This window comes from Lytechinus pictus, chromosome 15 (assembly GCF_037042905.1).
Source record: "Lytechinus pictus isolate F3 Inbred chromosome 15, Lp3.0, whole genome shotgun sequence".
In the NCBI taxonomy this organism is placed as follows: Eukaryota; Metazoa; Echinodermata; class Echinoidea; order Temnopleuroida; family Toxopneustidae; genus Lytechinus; species Lytechinus pictus.
In genome coordinates, this window is record NC_087259.1 from 21,799,923 (window position 1) to 21,819,734 (window position 19,812).

Below are 19,812 nucleotides of genomic sequence, written 5' to 3' on the forward strand. Positions count from 1 at the left end.
CATTATTTATCAAATTGTTCTTATCATCATTAATTGAATATCAAGGTAGTTCTTTCCATGTTAACTTGGTCCAAACTCACTTTGTCTCTTTTCCATTTGTCTCAACCCAGGTGGTCTAATCCCATATTACAACCATCTTTTCTAATTGCCATTCAGACCATTTACTTGTTGGTCTAATTCTCATTTAGGATATATCCCACTTGGCCTAACACCACTCAGTCAACTTGGGAAAATGAACTGTTTATTTAACAAAGTGCAAAAAAAAGTAAGCGAAGTAGAAATTAGACAATCTGGGCATTTGACAAAGTGGCACTTAGCCCAGTTGTGTATTAGACCAAGTGAAATTGGATCAAACTGATATAAGACCAAACGGGTTCATCCCATGTGGTTTTTATAGAATATGAGAAGTAAACCCAAGTAGATATATATAAACCATCAAGGATTTAACCATAAGGCAATATGCCCAGACTCATTAATTTTTTTCTTAAGAGGAACTGGGTTTTAAAACATGAATATTTTCTTATCCCCCCCCCTAAGAAATGCAAATGGAATATAACAATACATTTCAAATACCAATATTATCGCTACATGATTGCACAAATGTTTAAATCAAAGGAGACAATGTTATACTACTTTTATTCTCATTCTTCTTTCCTTTTTATTCTTTCCTTTTCTAGTTCCTTTTTTGTTTCATATTGAAACAAAATTAATCAAGCAAAATGGTGACATTTTATCACAATCAGATGAATAAGAATACCACCAAACGTCTTTCAGTTTGTTTTGTAAAAACAGCTTGAGCAGATATCACAACTCTTTATTTTACTTTTACACAAAATCTGAAATATTTCTCCCACAAATCTATCCCTTCTCACAAGAAGAGTTACTGTCATGATTTTATGTATTCCATAAAGAGCTAATCCAAATTTTACATATTTGGAGAATGACCTAATTGGTAACTTGTAATTTCATATATTGAATAATGCCTCCGGCAACCATCCATGGCGGGCAGAGGCATGAAAAGAAATTGAAAAAAAATGAGCTCGTCACATTACCAACAGTTTTGTGGAAACTGCCTCATTCAAATTGAGATGAAACAACACATATTAAAAAGGCTGTATCTTTTCCATATTTCATCCTATTTGGATATTTTTTTTCATGTTCCCCCTTCAAAACTGTTTGAGGTAGTGTGGCAATAAAAAAAAAAACTTAATGAGTTTCTTATCAAGGAAAAAAATGTATTGTGAATATTACGGCCACCATGGTAGTCCAGGACTACACCATTCAAACCTGGATTACTAGTACTACTGCTACGACGACGAATCAGTAGATTTAAAAAAATCATAGAAAAAGAACTGAGAAAGAAATCAGTTGCCATAGGTTTGCTTGGCTTTGGGGGAAAAGACCTGTCTCAATGGTAGGCTAATTATAACATTGCCTCTACAGGAGCCAGAAGAGCACAATTAGTACAGCAATGGTCGCACAAGTCCCATGTTTGTCTGGATCAGGCATTGAGATTTTTCGCACATTCCTTTTTCTATGAATATATATATTCAAAATATGATTTATGAACTTTATCTTCATTAATTCAACAAGTATGTGCAAAAAACAGTCCTAAGTACAACTCACATGAGTAAACTAAGGAAATGTTTCATAATCTTATGAACGTGTACTAAAAACTGCACTTACATCACATGAACATTTAGAGTTACCGGTACTTAAAATAAATGAAGAGAAATAGAACATATGAACGGCAAAATTTGATTGGGGGAAAAAATAAGGAATATTTTATGCATAATTCTGGCAATCCCCATGAGATTAAAAAGCAAAAAAAGATATTACTTTAACATATTCATGATGTCATATTAACCATATCTCATTCGAGTATCAAGAGTTTTTTTTTTATATGCATGGAAAAATGAATAATTTGTTTGGTCACAATCTGCAATGGTAACATGCATATGGCACACTGGTGATTTATATTGGCACTAAATATCACTGATTGTAAATTGAGCTTGTAATTGGACCACGTGAATGAAGAAACAGGTGCATGAATAATTATTGAATAGTTTGATTTCCAGGATTTGCCATTGAATTTTCATCTAAAGTCGAAAATTTACCAACCCTAAAGTTTTAATTTTGACTGGCTAATGCCAAAGCCCCCACTTATACACTTTGCTCGATTCTGCTCATCTGTCTTGCTTCTAGTTATCCTGAACCAAGACAATACATGTGAAATGATGATGAAGGAAAATAAGGAGAAGTTTGTATCAATACTAGAATGAAGATACTGGTGAAACGTATGCATCATGTCTTTATTTCTTCAGGCTATTGGGTCCAGGATATAGCCAAGTCGATACAATAATGTTCATCTGATGAATGAAGCATTGGTTCCCAGAAAAATCAGAATATGAAAACAATTGATCCACAGACAGAGATGCCAAACTGATCAAGAACATTTCAGTATTTTAAAGGCGGAAAATAAGTATTTTGGTAAGAAAACAAGTATTTTCACAGAAATGCCATAGGACAACACATAAACTGAAACTTAAATACACCTTTCATGCAAATCAGTAATTTGCATGAAACAACCAGTATTCTTTCTCATTTTTTAGCAATAATTACTGAAAACCAGTACTACTTGGCAGCTCTGTCCACAGATACAATATGGAAAGCCTTTCATGAAGCATCTCATCACTGATTTTCACTGACGAGTTTGCTCACAGCCATTCAGATGCAAGGAGTTTAGTAGCTTATTGCATTATGAGTAAAACCGACTGATGAATGGCTTCGTGAAAATGAACCCTCCCCCTGGTCAATGTGAAAGTCCTGCATTGTTGGTACAATAACTGTCAAAGACATTTTTGTCATCTATTCAAATCTTGAGCACTGAGAATCTTGGGTCTTAGTGTTGCCATGGTGATCAGTACAGCCTCCTGGGTAAATGGAGTGACAAAAAAAAAGAAACAGAAAAGTTTTGAAGTAAAAATATTTGGGACCACACAAAATTAAAGCTAAATTACAGTAGTTGCAGTAAAACACTAACTTCGTGAGAAAGTCTGTAACACCAAGGTTAAGTATGACTATATCATCGTGGATCTAGATCTGGTTCAGTTACATAAACTGAACTTTGTGAAATCATAAAATCTAAGCTGAAATACGATCACACTGAAGATCGCCAACACAGATAGGCACACGTGGGACAGTATTATTATTGCTGGAATAAAGACCCGACGGAAGTGACCGAATCCACGCTTATTTTGCTTATTTCTCAGCGATTACACAATTTCTTCCAGAATCCTTCGGCACATATTTTTTAGTCATACAAACAGACACTTGGGTGGTCATTATATTAGATTCTGTAAAAAGTCATTTTGAGATCGTTACCAGAACTAGAATTTACCTTTAAGCATGTAAAACAACTTTTAAAAAAGTAAAAACAATATTTTGTAGCATGTTTCAGATCCATATTTTCAACTTCATAACAAAAAGTTTGGATGAATTCAAACAAATGCATTATGAAAGTTTTTTCTCCTTTTAATACACAAAGTGCCGAACACTTAGAATTTGGAAAATATTTAGAGCAGCATCAAGTTAAAAGAGGTGTTATAGCCCATACCAAACTCATGATATGCAGAGCCTATCTAGGCATGCATCACTTGGATGGAAGGAGCTAATTTCTAGGACGTGCCGTCTGAGTGCTCCCAAGATATTGATATCAAAGATTGTAAGGTTTCAGAATTCATCTATACAGCTTCCTGTGTTTTTTTATTTTTATCAAAGTACAAGGACACAGATTGATGTTCATGCTTCAAGAATGATATGTACATCAGGGTCCCGTTTCATAAGGACTTGTTAGGATAACAAAGGCACAATTTCTATAAAAATATTACAATCAGCCAATCAGATTGAAGGATTTCAGTAGCTTTTAACTGTTATTGTAAATTGTTATTATAATAAGTTTCATGAAACAGGCCCCAGAGCAGACTAGTCTGCCGGGCAAACCCTTAACTCGAGTAAAGGCTCTGAATTGCAGCCTACTCATGCCTTGTGTACTGATAACCCTCTCGCACGTTTTGTATGTGCTAGTCTTTGCATGGAGACACACTTGTTAATCAATCAAAGTTTCAATCAGGGTCCGTGTCTGCAGACTAGAGCAGACTACAAGCTTCAATTTTTGCTTTTTGGAGCCATATCATCAAATTCTTTATACGCATGACTTTACATTCAATGAGTGACTTGTTCAAGTGCTACATGAGATACCCCAATTTTTCCCTGTTAAAACATAGGAGTGAATTTTCTTAAACCCTATCTAAATGTAAAAACAAATAAGCAAAATTGTACTCAGATGTTTTTAAAAGCAAAAATTCACAAAGATCAGGGTCCAGTTTGATAAAAACTTGTTATAAATAACAAATTTTCAAGAACAGTGCTTTTAAAAAATACATTGTCGTAGAAAGATGCCATACAAACGTTCAATCTTAAACTACACATGGAAAAATATATTTATTGTACATTGATATAAGGCTTCTCATCAACAGGGTGATTTTTTTCCAGGACAAAGTTCACCACAAATGAAACAAAGTCTGAAAGAATGAGAATTTCAATGAATAATTGAGGAACAATTATAGGATGACTGATTTTGTTGACATGGTGGAGCCACTTGTATATTTGTAATGGTATGATGATTTATAAAATAGGTGTATTATTTCAAGCATCGCGATTGGCCAATACGTGTCACATGACATCCAACTTTTTATGTGCATGCACGGCAGTGCAAAAGGTGCGCAACGAAAATTGACATTGCACGCTCTAGCTGATCAGTGCGGTAGAAGTCCAACAAAACTGTACTGTAAGTTTTTAAGAATTTGTGTCTGTGTTGCTATTTTATAAAACAAATAATGCACTTGCTCTGTAGCGCGTAAAAGTAAATGCAGAGAAAGCTCGATTTCTTCAGATGGTGCACACTGGGCACTTGCCGCCAGCGACTTGTGCACAGTGCGGCACCTATCTAAAGAAACCTCGCGTGCTCTGCATTTCCACTAACACACTCGGCTGCATGCATTATTTGTATAATACAACATATTGGTAGATGGGTTTGTATCAGTATAGGGCAATGTTGCATCAAGCACAAGGCTGTAGCTGAGTGCTGTTACACAACATTGTGAATACCTGTGTTATCTGTATTACCACCAACATTACAAACCTGTGCATTATTTGTTCTATCAAATAGAACTACAATATGAACATATAGTAGAAAATTTAAATATAAATGAATGGATTGATAACAATAATATATAGCATTTATGAGGCGCTGATTATTTAGTTGCAAATTCAAGGGCACCTATTCTATGGATGAATGTTTTAATGAATGAAAGAATACATTGATGGTTGGATGGATTCTTGAATGGATGGATGAATGACTCCGTCAGCACCCGATTTAAACGAGTTGTTTAGTATTTAATCCCTTGGAAGTTAAGTCTTAATAAGTCTTATTTTAAGTATAATTCCTTTGCCTGTGTCACTTTTTCTTTTCCTTTCCCACCCCTCTCTTTCTCTCCCACTCTCTCCTTTCCTTTCTCTTTGTCACATTCAGCTTTCTTCTCTTTCCCCGTCATTTCCACTCATTTTCAGTTACTGAAGTTACTGAAGTAACTAAATTTATTTATATATTTTATTAATCACATGCTACACCCCTTTATAATTATGAGTATTTTATTATTGTTTAGTTATTAATATATATTGTAAATCAACAATTGGAATTGGGACATGAGGCTTCATGCCACAATAAGTAAGTTAACTTTTTCTGTCCCTGGCGTTCCAATGGTTGATATTTCTTATTTTGTATTGTTTACACTGAAATGTATTTTTGTATATTATTTGCCGAATAAATAATAATAATAACAGATGGATGGATAGATGGATGGATGGATGTGACGATAGATGGACGGATGAATGAATGAATTAAATAAATGAAGAAACAAATGAGGGAATGAATGACAGACTAATAATCACCTCTGTTCTAATAGTTCTGCTCCCTTGGTTGGGGCATACATTGACATAGTGATCAAACAACACACTGGGATCTGAGACCAGTAATGCTTGATCCATCTCTAAGCTGAATTCCAGACCTTGAACACCACCAAAGACAATCAATGCATGTCTGAAAAGAAAGAAAGAAAAAACAAACATTGGTAGATGTTCAATAATGTGAATATACTTGACTGTCATTTTCAAACATTCTGATCGTAATGTTTTTTTTTAACTGATTGAATCTTTGTGTAAATTTGATCACATTTAGTGCCCTCTATCAGCAACACTTATTTTCATGGTGAAAGATCTTTGAACGCGCTTATATCTTAGTTTCTTGGAACACCCCGTAGCTTAAAGCCTTAATTTCTCAGTAAAGTCAAAATTCTGATTTTCATATAGACTATTTTCCTTGATTTTTCTGTGTTACTGAAAATCAATAATACATAAACATCACATGTTGTGCATATGCTCGATATTTTGGTGAGAGTCAATGCGAAAAAGAAATTACACCTTCCCTTTTACATCCACAGCTGCGATGAATCAAATACAATTAATAAGATTGTTTCTCCAAATGTGGACATGCGACAAGAGAGAGAGAGAGAGATCACACACATATTTATTCTTTCATGGAGTTAAGATCTGCAAGAGGTGCTTGTTTCTTCATTTAACTTGTGTAAATATGTTGTGTGAACTGATCAAATACTATATCAAATCACCAGGAATACATCGTCTGTCAGGTTTTCGTTTTTTTTTACTTTCTAAAAACATATTGTGTAGGCTGATCAACTATCACCTAAACCATATTGTCTACTACAGGTTTTTCCTGTTGCTTTATTCAATTTCAAAAAACATATGAGGGCTAATAAAATGTATCATCTGAACCATAGTCAGGTGAAGAGTGATGGCAACAATAAGAGGCTCCCTGCAAACACATTGTCTTTAAATAAATAATATAGTATTTGTATAGCGCACATATCCACCTTCCTGGGTGCTCAAGGCACTCCTATATTACCCTGGCTAAGCTAGTCTACTGATTCTGGTGCGCACAGCTTTTTGAGGAATTACTTCGTGCCGGTAACCATTTACCTCACCTGGGTTGAGTGAAGCACAATGTGGGTATATTTCTTGCTGAAGGAAAACACGCCATGGCTTGGAATCGAACCCACGTCCTTCAGATTGAAAGACGAGAGGAAGCAAGATGCTTGTCATTTTATTCTCACATATTCTCACAAGCACTGCATCCCTCTTCCAGACTGCGTGCTAGTGGTTCATTCTAGCTTTGCAGGCCAGCTGCAGACATATATGACAAAGGGTTGGAGTCTATCGGGAGTATACACTACTACTAACTTAAATATTCATGTTTCGAGGAGAATTTCTACAGAGGGAGAAGGGAGATCTATCTCAATTTACACACAATCCAATGAAAGAAATCAATGCACGAATCAGAGACATGTTGAAAATCTGCAGTTATTCACTAAAAAAATCACTTTTTTTTTCAGGGAGTCTCCCTGACAATCAGAGAAACATGGCAGCCCTGATTGAACAACAACATGTCAACAAGCAAAGAAGCGAACAGTCAGTCTGACTATTTTTAAAGAACTTGGCAGCCCTGATTGAACAACAACATGTCAACAAGCAAAGAAGCGAACAGTCAGTCTGACTATTTTTTAAAGAACTTGGCAGCCCTGATTGAACAACAACATGTCAACAAGCAAAGAAGCGAACAGTCAGTCTGACTATTTTTTAAAGAACTTGGTAGCCCTGATTGAACAACAACATGTCAACAAGCAAAAAAGCGAACAGTCAGTCTGACTATTTTTAAAAAACTTGGCAGCCCTGATTGAACAATAACATGTCAACAAGCAGAGAAGCGAACAGTCAGTGTGACTATTTTTAAAGAACTTGGCAGCCCTGATTGAACAACAACATGTCAACAAGCAAAGAAGCGAACAGTCAGTCTAACTATTTTTAAAGAACAACGACCTTCTCCTTCCAATGAAGAAAGATTCTGAAATTTCCTCAAATTGTCAGAAAACAAGAGGACTCATTTCAGAAGTCCGAACCAATCTGATGAACTGAAGATTCAGCGGATACAGGACCAGGAGACAGGAAAGATGGCCTATTCATTTACAAACAGAGTAGTATGGAATATCTGTTTGTATTCATTTCATTCATTTATTTAACACTCGTGAGATGGAACACCCTATCAGCGATTGTGCGGTTGTTGGTAGGGGTCCATGGAAAATGGTACTGAAGTGAAGATGTTTAGAGATGGAAGTGCTATTCAAAACAGAATTTCTGTTCTTACTGCAATAATGCCCTCAGTTGAATTTTTGAATGTGTATTCATTTGTTATCTCATATTTTGTAAATACACGTACGATCCATTTGGAATGGATATCTGTGTGTTTTATTGATTATTTTCTTTGGTATAATCCTTTATATTATTTAATATCTTTGTTCTGTATGTTCATCTGTATTCCATGTATATAATGGAGAGTGAAGCACCAACGTGTAGCTCCTCAAATTTGTGCTATTGTAATTGTGATGATTATGATATCTTCCAGGTGATCATGAACAATATAGACTAAACAAGGTGATTTCCTTCCACCTTTAGACAATACAGGACTGATTTCGAGATATCTTGATTTGTCTTTGATGAAATTATGTTGTAAATATTTGTTTTCTATTATTGCTTGTTGACAAGTAGCATCCAATGTTATTTTGTACTGATCTTTCATATCACCATTGGATATTTTTATGTATATGTATATTTATGTATATGAATTTTATATCATGCAGGGCCTCCTAGTGTAACAGTATTGTAACTACTGATGGGGCTATACTGTTAAATAAAGACGAAATAAATAAATAGATATATATACTGTCCATTGCATGTTCTGGAATTAAATGTACACCTTTTATACTTGCTAGGCTGAATCCTATTTGTTTTGTACTCACTTATCCCAGAAGGGAGTTAACGAAATAAACTAAACTTGTGTGTCTCTCATGTTTTTCAGTGATGCAATGTGATAGTGTAAGATAATCATCAACAATTAGTGTACAGTAGGAAAGGAAATGGCTGCTGAGATGTTATGGTACGGTGTAAACTCAAGCAATACACTGGTCAACACCATAACTATTATAATCCACTAGTGTCAGCTACTGTTTCCGAGATGGTGAGACAAGGTGTAAACCCAAACACTACACATGTCAACACCAGACCTGTTACAATCTACTACAGTTATGACAATGGTTGCTGAGATTAGGAGACACAGTGTAAACCCAAGCACTACACTTGTCAACACCAGACCCGTTACAATCATACAGTGTGGACTACATCCAGAACTTGCTGCTGCCATTTCACAGCAAACTGGCAAGCTAAACTTTAAGTTGGGAGGCAGACAGAACCTGTTAAGGGCTACCAACTAGGAGCGTTGTACACTGTACATCATTGATGAAGTAGCTAAGTACATGTATTTACTAGTTGAGATGTTGAGTTGAGATGATATGAATATCATAATTATTATTTCATTTGTTCAAGTGAAACTTGCAACCATTGCAATTAGGAAATGTGTGTCATGACATGAAAGAATTAAATGGTTTTCCATCTAAAACTTCCCATTATTGTCTTTTCTCTCTTTTTTCTTTATCTGAGAGGAATGGATGCTTCACCTTTTAGAATGTTAACTGTTTTGTGAAATCAGCCCCTGTTATTGCAAACTGCTTGAGGATAAAGTTCTTACTTGAAGTAAGGTAGATCCACCTTATTCGCTGTGGTCCCTCGTTCCGATGTCCCAATGGTAAGATCGTACCCATCGGCTGAAAATGGACATCCCGTGAAAACAGCCCCTAGACTTGATGCTAACCTGACCGAGTACCCCCAGTACAGACCAGCCTCAAGCCTTGGTGCAGAGGGTGATACCACTTTACACGGAGAGAACTTGGACGAAGCTTCTATATTGAATGATAGGGAGATTGCACGAATAGGTATTACCTTTTGAAAATTATGTAGAAACATGCATTCATCATACAAGAATAAGAAAATAATTCATCCATGGATATAATAAATCATATTCTATTTCATTAATTGATGGATGGATGGATGTATATTGCAAATCACATTTGCTTAAGAAATAAAAAAAATAATTAAATACAGAGATATACACTCCCCTCCAAAAGTTTGGGAACACCTGCATTCAGTGTGTGCTTTTATATACTTGGTAGACTTGATTGATATTGAGGCTCATAGCATAGTTGAATTTTTGTTTTAAAGTGAAGATTATACAGCAGTGTAAATTTTGTTATTGATTCAAACAAATTTATACTCTCTTAAATGTCTGCCTACCAGTCAAGAAGGCATTCTTTCAAAATGCTAACTTATTTTATTACATGCAGTTATTGCAGTTATTCAGAGCTTTTACACTAAAACATGTGCAACTTCATTCATTTTTCCTTTTCCTAGTTAGAAGTCATACACAAAAATAAAATCAAACAATACTCAGTGTTTCACAGATATGGAAAATTCGATGGAAAACTCGATGGGATTGAGATCTGGGGACTGGGGTGGCCAATCCATGATTTCCAGGACTTGCTTCTCTTCCTTTTTCTTCAAGTAGTCTTCGCTTAGTCTTGACATGTGTTTTGGGTCATTGTCCTGCTGGAAAACGAATCCTTCTCCGATCAGGCGTTTCCTTGAAGGGATGGCCTTCCGCTGTAGGATTGAATGATAGCCGTGCTGGTTGAGGATACCCTCTACTCTGTGCAAGCTGCCTACCTTTCCTGCACTAAAGCAACCCCAAACCATGACATTACCACCACCATGTTTCACAGTTGGCTTGATGCACTGGGGTAGCATCTTTTCTCCCTTTCGCCATCTCACATAGGTACGTCGCTTGCTGCCAAACACCTCGAACTTTGATTCGTCAGACCAAAGAACCTTCTGTCACTGCTCCAAAGACCAGTCTTTATGCTTCCTAGCCCAAGCAAGCCTTTTCTTCCGGTTCTTTTCTTTGAGGAGTGGTTTCCTTGAAGCCACACAGCCCATCAGCCCTGCTCCACAGAGACGTCTTCTAACAGTTGAAGAACATACAGGCATCTCATGGGTGTTGTTGAGCCCAGCTGTAATTTGTGGGCAAGTCAGACAACGGTTGCGCAGACTGCTCACCCGAATGTATTTATCTTCAGCAGGAGATGTTGTTTTTGGCCTACCACTTCGTCTCCTGTTCCCATTAGACCCAGTGGCCTCTTTGCGTTCCAGGCTGTAGTGAACCGCATGGATACTGATCTTGAGTTTCCTGGCTATTTCTTGCATGAAGTAGCCTTCTTTCCTCAAAACTACAATTGACTGACGTGTTTCCAAAGAAAGCTGTCTTGTCTTAGCCATTTTAATTTTGTGACTGACTTCTGACTAAGAAAACTAGCTGAATAGGCAAAATGAGTGAAGGTGCACTGGAATAAGTGTAAAAAACTCTGAATAACTTTTGAATTCATGAATTTCAAATTGCACTGATGTCTACTCCACTTCCATGTATTTTCTTTAAAGAAGGATTAGGCATTTGTCAAGTTCAGATGTTTTCCAGGATAAAGATGCAGATTTCCATAAATTAACTGTCTTATGAACAATACTGAGCAACAAATTCTAAGGACATCTGCTGTAACATTCACAAAATATTGGGAAGAATTTCAGAAAAGAACCCCAAACAGAACAATGTTAAAAGAAGTAAGCATTTTTTAGAGAATGCCATCTTGACTGGTAGCCTGCCCTCTTTGGCAGCTGCACGTCCCTTAAGAGCTTTGAATTTGTATGAATCACTGATAAAATGTACACTGGTGTATAGCCTTCACTTTAAAACAAAAATACAGCTGTACTATGAGGCTTAACCTCAGTAAAGTCTACCAAAGTTCGAAGAACACACACTGAAGGCAGGTGTTCCCAAACTTTTGGAGGGGAGTGTACATGTACAGGTGATTTAAAAACCTGGCCTAAAATAAACACCAAGACATTGTATTTATTCAAAACTTATTGGCCTTGATTATTTAAGAAAGTTTATGCTCTAAAACATATAATAACATTATTAAGCGATGAGAATCTTAGGTCTGTGAGTGTGATTTTGTTTATATCAAGATTTAAAATGAACTTTATCATATTAACTGTTCCTATCATCCTACCCCCCCCCCCCCGGAAAACCGTTTATTTTCTGGCATTGTATGCAAAGACCTAAAAATTCTGTCTTCCTCATCCCAAGACATAAGGCAACATTTCTTTTTCAACATTAAAATTACATGGCCCATGGTTTTCCATTAACATATGCTATACCTTTGTTTTAATTTTCCGCTCACTTACACTTCAGAATGTATATTAATGGAATGACATGAAATATATTCTGCGCAGAATATCAAAGATACACAGTTCAAACTGTGAGTTAGATTTCATGCATGGAGACTGGAGATGATGGGCTCCCTTTTTTCAAATTCTTACCCTTCTTTGCGTTCATCTTGACCGTCACTCTGAGCCCTGCCTGCAGCTTCTTGTCAATCTCAACTTCCTGGGAAACAAACATAAAAATTGGACCAAACACTGGCGTAAATCCTTGCCCCACATCTATTGTTCAGGGAGGGGGCGCCATCTATTGTTCCACCCCCTGACTGAACAATATGTGTGATGCAAGGAATTATGCCAGTGGGACCAAAAGAAAAGTTAGCTAGTTAATTTCAATATGATTTTACTTTGAGACTTTCGTGGAGCGTTGTGGCCCAGTGGATTTGTCTTCGGACTTTGAAACAGAGGGTCGTGGGTTCGAATCCCAGCCATGGCGTAATTTCCTTCAGCAAGAAACTGATCCACAGTGTGCTGCACTCAACCCAGGTGAGGTAAATGGGTACCGGTAGGAAGTGATTCCTTAAAAAGCTGTGTGCGCTATGAACGACTAGCTTAGCCGGGTAATATAGGAGCGCCTTGAGCACCTAACAAGGTGGATATGTGCGCAATATAAATACCCTATATTATCATTATAAAGTATACAGAAACAAAGGAAGTATAACATTTAATGAAGGTCTGGTCCCAAACAACCCAGGGCATGAAAAGCTATATTTGCTGCATACAGGTACCTTGAGGCCACTTTAGATTTGGTCCAGGGGTGTGGTATTTTGTACATGTAGAGTACATGTCGTGCATATGGTTTTATTTTACCTGATACCCGTTTTACTTTACCTTTAATATAATTACTCCAGTTCATAGTCATAAGAGCGAATGAAAGAAGAAGAATAAGACAGCATATTAGTATGTACACAGAGGTCCTGTTAGGATACCTGTATTACTTTTACCTCTAATATAGTTCACAGTCATATGAGCAAATGATAGATGAGGAACAAGAGACATAAGAAAGTTAGGACCTCTGTAAGGCTTTCGGTTAATTCAAAAGATGATGGGGAATAAGACCCCACCAAAACTAATGGAGATTAGGTAAGGCCCGATCAAAGATAATTACAAGCCCTACAAAAAAGCACTAATATAGACTTTGAAGTGAACTTAGGATCTCCAAGCCACAAGACCACTGGTCAGTCAATCATTGTACCACCACTCCTAATAGGTTTAGTTCCAATTGGTCCAATTACCAACTCGTCTACTATCATTTGGTCTATGGTCAGTTCGTCCGCTATCCACATGATCTAACTACCATTTCGTCCACTCACCATTTCGTCTAATAACCAGTTGGTCCAATAGCCATTTAGTCCAAATACCATTTCATTCATTGGGCGAAATGAATGAAAATAAAATGGATATTACACTAACTGGTTATGAGACGAAATGGTCATAGACAAACTGGTGATTAGACAAAGTGATGATTGGACCAAATGATTATTGGACCAAATGGTTGTTAGATGAAATGTTGATTGACTTGATGGCATTAGACTGAATGAAGGTACACCATGCAATGAGTGGACGAGTTGGCAATAGACGAATTGGAAATTTACCTCCTAATAAAGTAAAGAGAAAAGTTGTAAAAGACTACCTTGTAGAGTCCAACATTGACAAGAGAGCCATGCCCCTTAGCTACCGGTCTGTCTACCACCACACCCTCTCTGTAAGCTACTTCCTCATTGGCTCTGACATGATGTGGGCTGTCCAGGGGGTTCAGTAGACCTATATCAATCAGGAAAGGACATATTGAGGCCAAATTAATCACCAGTGAAATTATTGAAAGGAATGCCACTAATAGAATTCATCAGAAACCTGTTTCATACGCAACTTTTACTCATGGTTTATTTTACTATGGTAATGGCAACTATACAATGCCTACTTTGCTTGTTGTACGCAAACAAATTTGAACCGTTGCAAGCACACATACCGTCCATAATTGTCAATTTGCATGGTCAGAAACGTGACGTCACTACGAAAATTAGGATTCAATGCATTGCGCTTATTAAATGGAGGTGCAATACGCATAGGGCTTATTGGCTAAATGCGCACTGCTGCTGCAGATCAGGTTTTATGACAACAAATGCACAGTTTCTATAACAATCTATTTCAATTTTCAATTTGTTATTGGCCTATAAACGAATGAAAGTTCATTTAAAAACCTAGCCATTATTACTAAACACATGATGACAAAACAAAACAATATTAGGTTAGATGAATGTTTTTGTTATTGTTTTACATGGGTTAATCCATTCTTTTAAACTTAGTACAGTTTGATGAGTAAGATCAATTACATTCTGTATTTCATACTTTACCTGCATACTGTAAATCACTGTGTCTTGGAAAGAAGATTTTTCTCAAATACCTGCAGAAAAAAAACAGCCAACATCGTTTGATTAAAACCTGAAAAATTATTATTATTATCTCCAACTCACATTAATGTATTGCGTAACAAAAATAAGAAAGAAAAGACACAAAAAAGTGAAAATAGATATTTCTGACTCTGGTTTGTTCCTTGCAGGTATAACTAGAATTTACGATCAGAATCAACAGCAATAAACTTATAACCTTCTTTAATTCATGACCGATGATGAGTGGTGTAAACAAACATAAAAAAGAATGGCATGATGCAAATTTAATCTTAAAAGGTCAATTCCACCCAAGAGAAAAAGTTTGATTTGAACCAATAGAGTATGTATGAATTATAAATAAATTCATAAAGAATTGACAATAAATAACTTCTTGACTGAACCACAAATCAATCAATGGGGGAGGAAGGGGGAGGGGTCAATGTACCCGCAGTTAAAACTACAGGTTAAAGTGCTTTGTTAATAAATGCGCGAAGTCAACTTTGCATAACCAGTTTGCCATTTTGCCACAGAAATGTTATTGTTTGAAAAGTGTAAACATTCGCTTGGAACTTACTGAGGACATTCCAGATACTGTAGGATCCTTGCCAATTGGACGTTAGCGTTCCCTTTCTTGCCAATACCGCTAAAGACTCCATCCGTGTTTTCTCTTGGAAAAAATGTGATGAAAGTGCCAAAATTTGCTTTTAAAACCAATTTTTCAAAACTCAACCATCAAATAAACCATATATGCATGTACAGAAGTGAAAATTGTAAAGGAATCACAATGACAGTATAACTTGGCAAATTCAGCTTTGAACATTTATATATATATATATATATATAAATGTGTAAAGTTATACATGTACAACAGCTTTGGCAACTCTTTTTTATTTAAATATTGTAAAGAAATGGATGAAGAGAACAATGGTAGGCGTAGCTTAAATCAAGGTTCCCCAGAGCTATCTACCCTTTGGAAAAATTGGTGATGCCGAAAAAATGTCTCTGCCGGGAATCGAACCCGGGCCCCCAGCTTTGAACGCCGGTGCCTTAACCACTAGACCACAGAGACGGGTTAGTGGCTAGGGCGACCCCGATCCGATTGACCGTCAGATAGACAGATTTTCGACACTATACCAATTATAATTTCCTTTGTCGGGTGAAGGTGGGTTTCGAACAATGACAAGCCGCCATGCTTCAGCTGGATCAAAGCTATTGCTTTGATACAGTACACGTATATATATATATATACTTTGCCAGTTTCGGGGGGTATTTACAGGAAACCTCTCTTTAAAGTTTATGAATAGTATTAGATAACACAAGGCATAAAACATAATGAAAGTGGCCTCATATTGCAAAATTTTCAAGAAAACATCATACACTCCATCCACACAATCTGGTGATTTTTTAGTACAATAACTTTGACGTCATAAATCAATTGATATAGTCTACGCAGTACTCCAATGATTTCTGTAGAGAGCTCCCTGCAAAGAATATGCACAAGGATCACAAACATAGTGTACTCTCAGGAACAAAATCCATTATTATCCGTATCAGACATCTGAGCAGGGCAACTTGAATACATTATTGCCTGCTTAAAACTGGGATCAAGTGGTCGGTCAATAAGTTTCTATTTGTTTAACCACGGACAAATTTATTGCCCGCTCAGGAAAGTCTATGAGAAAATGCGTGGAAATGTAGCGGGCAATAAGGCAGAGCTAACATCCGGGTATTCTTCACGTTTTTGTACGTGGCCTTGAACAGCGCAGTGCTATACATCAAGATGAGACAACGCTGGACACTGCGTCCCCAGGCCAGGGACGCGTCATGTAAATTACGTCACAATGTTAAAGTTCATATGCCCCGTCTGCTCAACATAGATTCCCATTCTTAATCTGTAAACTATCTAAATTTTCACGATTTTTGCTCTAGATGTCTGATTTGGTTAATAATAGCAATATTGACTGGCCTGGGGGTGAAAGGACATATAATGCCCTCACTAAATTGATATTACCCTCATCTATGACTCGGGCGATATAAATAGAGTTTGGGGGATAAATGTTGTATCGCCCCGAGGCCAGTCAATATTGCTTTAATTGTTTCTTCACATCAGTGACTTTCTTCAAGTGACCCACAAGACTCAATAATTTGTTCAGAAATGTGGAATGCAAATTGAAGCCATTTATAAACAAATTTTGATCAAACAAATGTTACCTGTGTTTGTAATTTATGACCCAACATCATATTATAAATTCCTTTTCATTCTAGCGGACAAAATAGCTTAATATCCTATGTCACCTCTTCTAATATTTAGGGAAAATTGGATGGCGTTCAGCGAGTAACAATATTTCTACCCATTCCACGAAAATTGGTCATCCAATATTTTTATTTAGATACCCCCACAAAGCTAAACATTAATTAATAAAGCAAAAAAAAAGTTTTTACTCCGCATTTTATGTCAATCCTGTAAATCATGAGCATGGTGACTGAGTATTGTCATAAAAAAAAAAGAAATCTCTGTAAAGATGCGCATTTGAATTCGATAAATTGACGCAATCTCGCTCCTTTGCCACACCTCCTGGCAACTAATTTTCATTGTGACGTAACAATCGCTTCATGCGCACAATGATTTATTAACCAATTATAATCTTGTTGGCGGAACAAAATATTAATTTCATCCTATATGGAAAATATTGGATAGTTTTCATAGGCATACACATTAAAAATCAGTTTTAATATTTTTGTCTCTTTGAAACAACCTTGTAAGACGTCAAAATATATTTGCGCCTTTAAGTCCTACATCTAAATAATAATAAACAATATATTTAATCATGATCAGTAGTCATGTAATTTACAATTTTTGTAATCATTGTCAATATTATTATCATCTTAATTATTATGGCATTTTAGCACCTACAGGACCACCATCCTTGAAAAAAAAAGCCATTTTCTTTTCTTTCATTTCAAGACTAACCTAGCTGCAGCTCCAGACTCATCAAAGATGATTATCTCATCAATGTTGAAGATGGTTACAGCTCTGGCAATCTGAAAAACAAGTAGACAATGAGATCTAAATAATCAAATTGATAACAGTTTTTTCTTCTTTTAAAATGATTCAAATTCTTAACAGGAAAAGGAAAAAGTGATTGCAATCATATGGCAAAAAAAAAAAGCTTGCTTTATTCCCTTGATGTAAAAATATGTTTCTCCTATATTATAAAGTGTCTGTGACACTGTGTGTATCAATAAAACAATACAAACTTTGCAAATGTCCTCCAAATCGAAAACAAAATACAACATGGAGATATTTTGTTTATTTCTAAGAATGTGTCTCTTCTATCAGCTGGTTCTATGATAATAAAAATATTATGCTGAGTGGGCATAACAAGATTGAAAGACCTTGATAATGGATGTTAATTGGAAGACTATTCCAACAAGGTAATTCACGAGCAATGAGTCTCCCCTGATTTCGCAATTAATAAAACTGGCATAGAGGCATCAACTGAAGATTATTCAGTTGATCCCAATCCAAAATAAAACTACATCACAATAGGACTTTCCTTTGACATAATAATTTGAATCAATTAACATGTGACAGCAAAGCGTACTTCGGGGGGGTGTTTCACAAAGATTTAAGTATGGCTTAGAGTCGCACTTAAATACCGAGTTGCGTACGGTATGAAAGGCTTGACCGCATTGGTCAGATTGTGTCATGAGGACGCGCACTAATGCGTATCTATCAATAAGATCGCGCGTTGCATATCATGTACGCGTCGGCATTTAAGTGCGACTTAAGTCATACTTAAATCTTTGTGAAACACTCCTCTGATTTGCTAAGAATTTGGCATGCCTGGGACCTTTAACTCATTAATACAACCATGCTTTCAATCTTCAAGTTCCAACCCTACGTCTTTTGAGTGCTCTAGAAAACTGATGAAAAATTCACCAAGATGTTTCTCCCGGTGCAAAAGGCTTTGTTTACCTAAACTAGGAATAAGTCAAGAACCTCCTGGCAAATATTCTGTACTAAAATACCTTGTATTATTTGTAAACATCAAGAATAAAAAATCTTTATTTTTACAAATTTCTGAGACGCACTCTCCTCATACACACGTGTATTAGCCTGTGCACGTTAACCACAAACTCTGTACTTTGACAATTTCTCGCACATGGCTGTGCATACATGCAAGCATATACAAACTCTCAACACGCCGCAGGCATCCCAAGCACTAACTTTGAATTTCACAGCAGAGCCTTGTATTTCCATCTCTAACTCTCAGTCTCCATAATATCCAAACTACAACAATGGCTTAAGGGTCATTTGCATCAAGCAAACTTTTGGCTATTAAAATAAATAACTCAATTTATCTCATCTCTCTTGGCTAATGTCTCTTCTGACACTGATACTCCATTCTCAACTTCCATCACCATTCACCCAATAACTACTACTGGTCAGGCAGTGCTGCAATAAATTAATCTACATGTAAGAAAACATGATAACTGATTACGTGTAACTTGAACTTTAATATCAATTGCAATTTGTAGTCCACAACATTTCAACGCTTGTATATATATTCACATTGAGCTCAGAAAATAAAAATCTTGTCCATCCCAAAAGATGTTAAAATTGTAATAAGTCTACAGCGTACCACAACCCTTTCTATAAAATTCCATTATTAAACTAAACAGACCAACTCCAATATTCCCCTCATGGGAATAACGATAACCTGAACTCAAATTTCTAGCCACTATCATGTAAACATGACCACTCTGTCGGTCCGTGCCTAATAATCATTTCAATCACCACCGCTTATAGCAACTGGCCTCAGAGATGCAATCTCCCAGAAACTATGCATAAGAGAAATCTTTACTAAGAAACACCTTTCTGTGTTTAACCTGGACCATTACTTTCAGAGTAAAAACTCTAGTATCACTTAAATGGATAGACATTATAGTGTCACGTTCTTCAACACCTGGAACCTCTGAGAAAGGTGGGGGGGGGGGTAATAGTAAC

The 19,812-nt window shown here is 36.4% G+C and overlaps 1 protein-coding gene across 1 annotated transcript; it reads right to left on the reverse strand.

The window, feature by feature from the left end:
- Nucleotides 1-774: 774 nt before the first annotated feature.
- LOC129277431 (putative methyltransferase C9orf114) lies at nucleotides 775-17,840 on the reverse strand. The gene is made up of 8 exons (XM_054913610.2): nucleotides 17,773-17,840; nucleotides 15,376-15,468; nucleotides 14,766-14,815; nucleotides 14,045-14,175; nucleotides 12,511-12,577; nucleotides 9,776-9,986; nucleotides 6,013-6,160; nucleotides 775-2,933 (listed from the first exon to the last, which is right to left on the reverse strand). Exons 5-8 carry the CDS (start codon nucleotides 12,524-12,526, stop codon nucleotides 2,865-2,867), a joined length of 444 nt encoding a protein of 147 aa, XP_054769585.2. The 5' UTR covers nucleotides 12,527-12,577; nucleotides 14,045-14,175; nucleotides 14,766-14,815; nucleotides 15,376-15,468; nucleotides 17,773-17,840; the 3' UTR covers nucleotides 775-2,864.
- Nucleotides 17,841-19,812: the final 1,972 nt, after the last annotated feature.

What these genes read in the sequence shown, in the direction of transcription:
- LOC129277431 (XM_054913610.2), bottom strand. An exon ending in GTGGATCTACCTTACTTCAA is followed by an intron (nt 6,161 to 9,775) that starts GTAAGAACTTTA and finishes CTTTCTTTTCAG; the next exon opens with ACATGCATTGATTGTCTTTG. An exon ending in GCAGAACTATTAGAACAGAG is followed by an intron (nt 2,934 to 6,012) that starts GTGATTATTAGT and finishes CCATTTACCCAG; the next exon opens with GAGGCTGTACTGATCACCAT.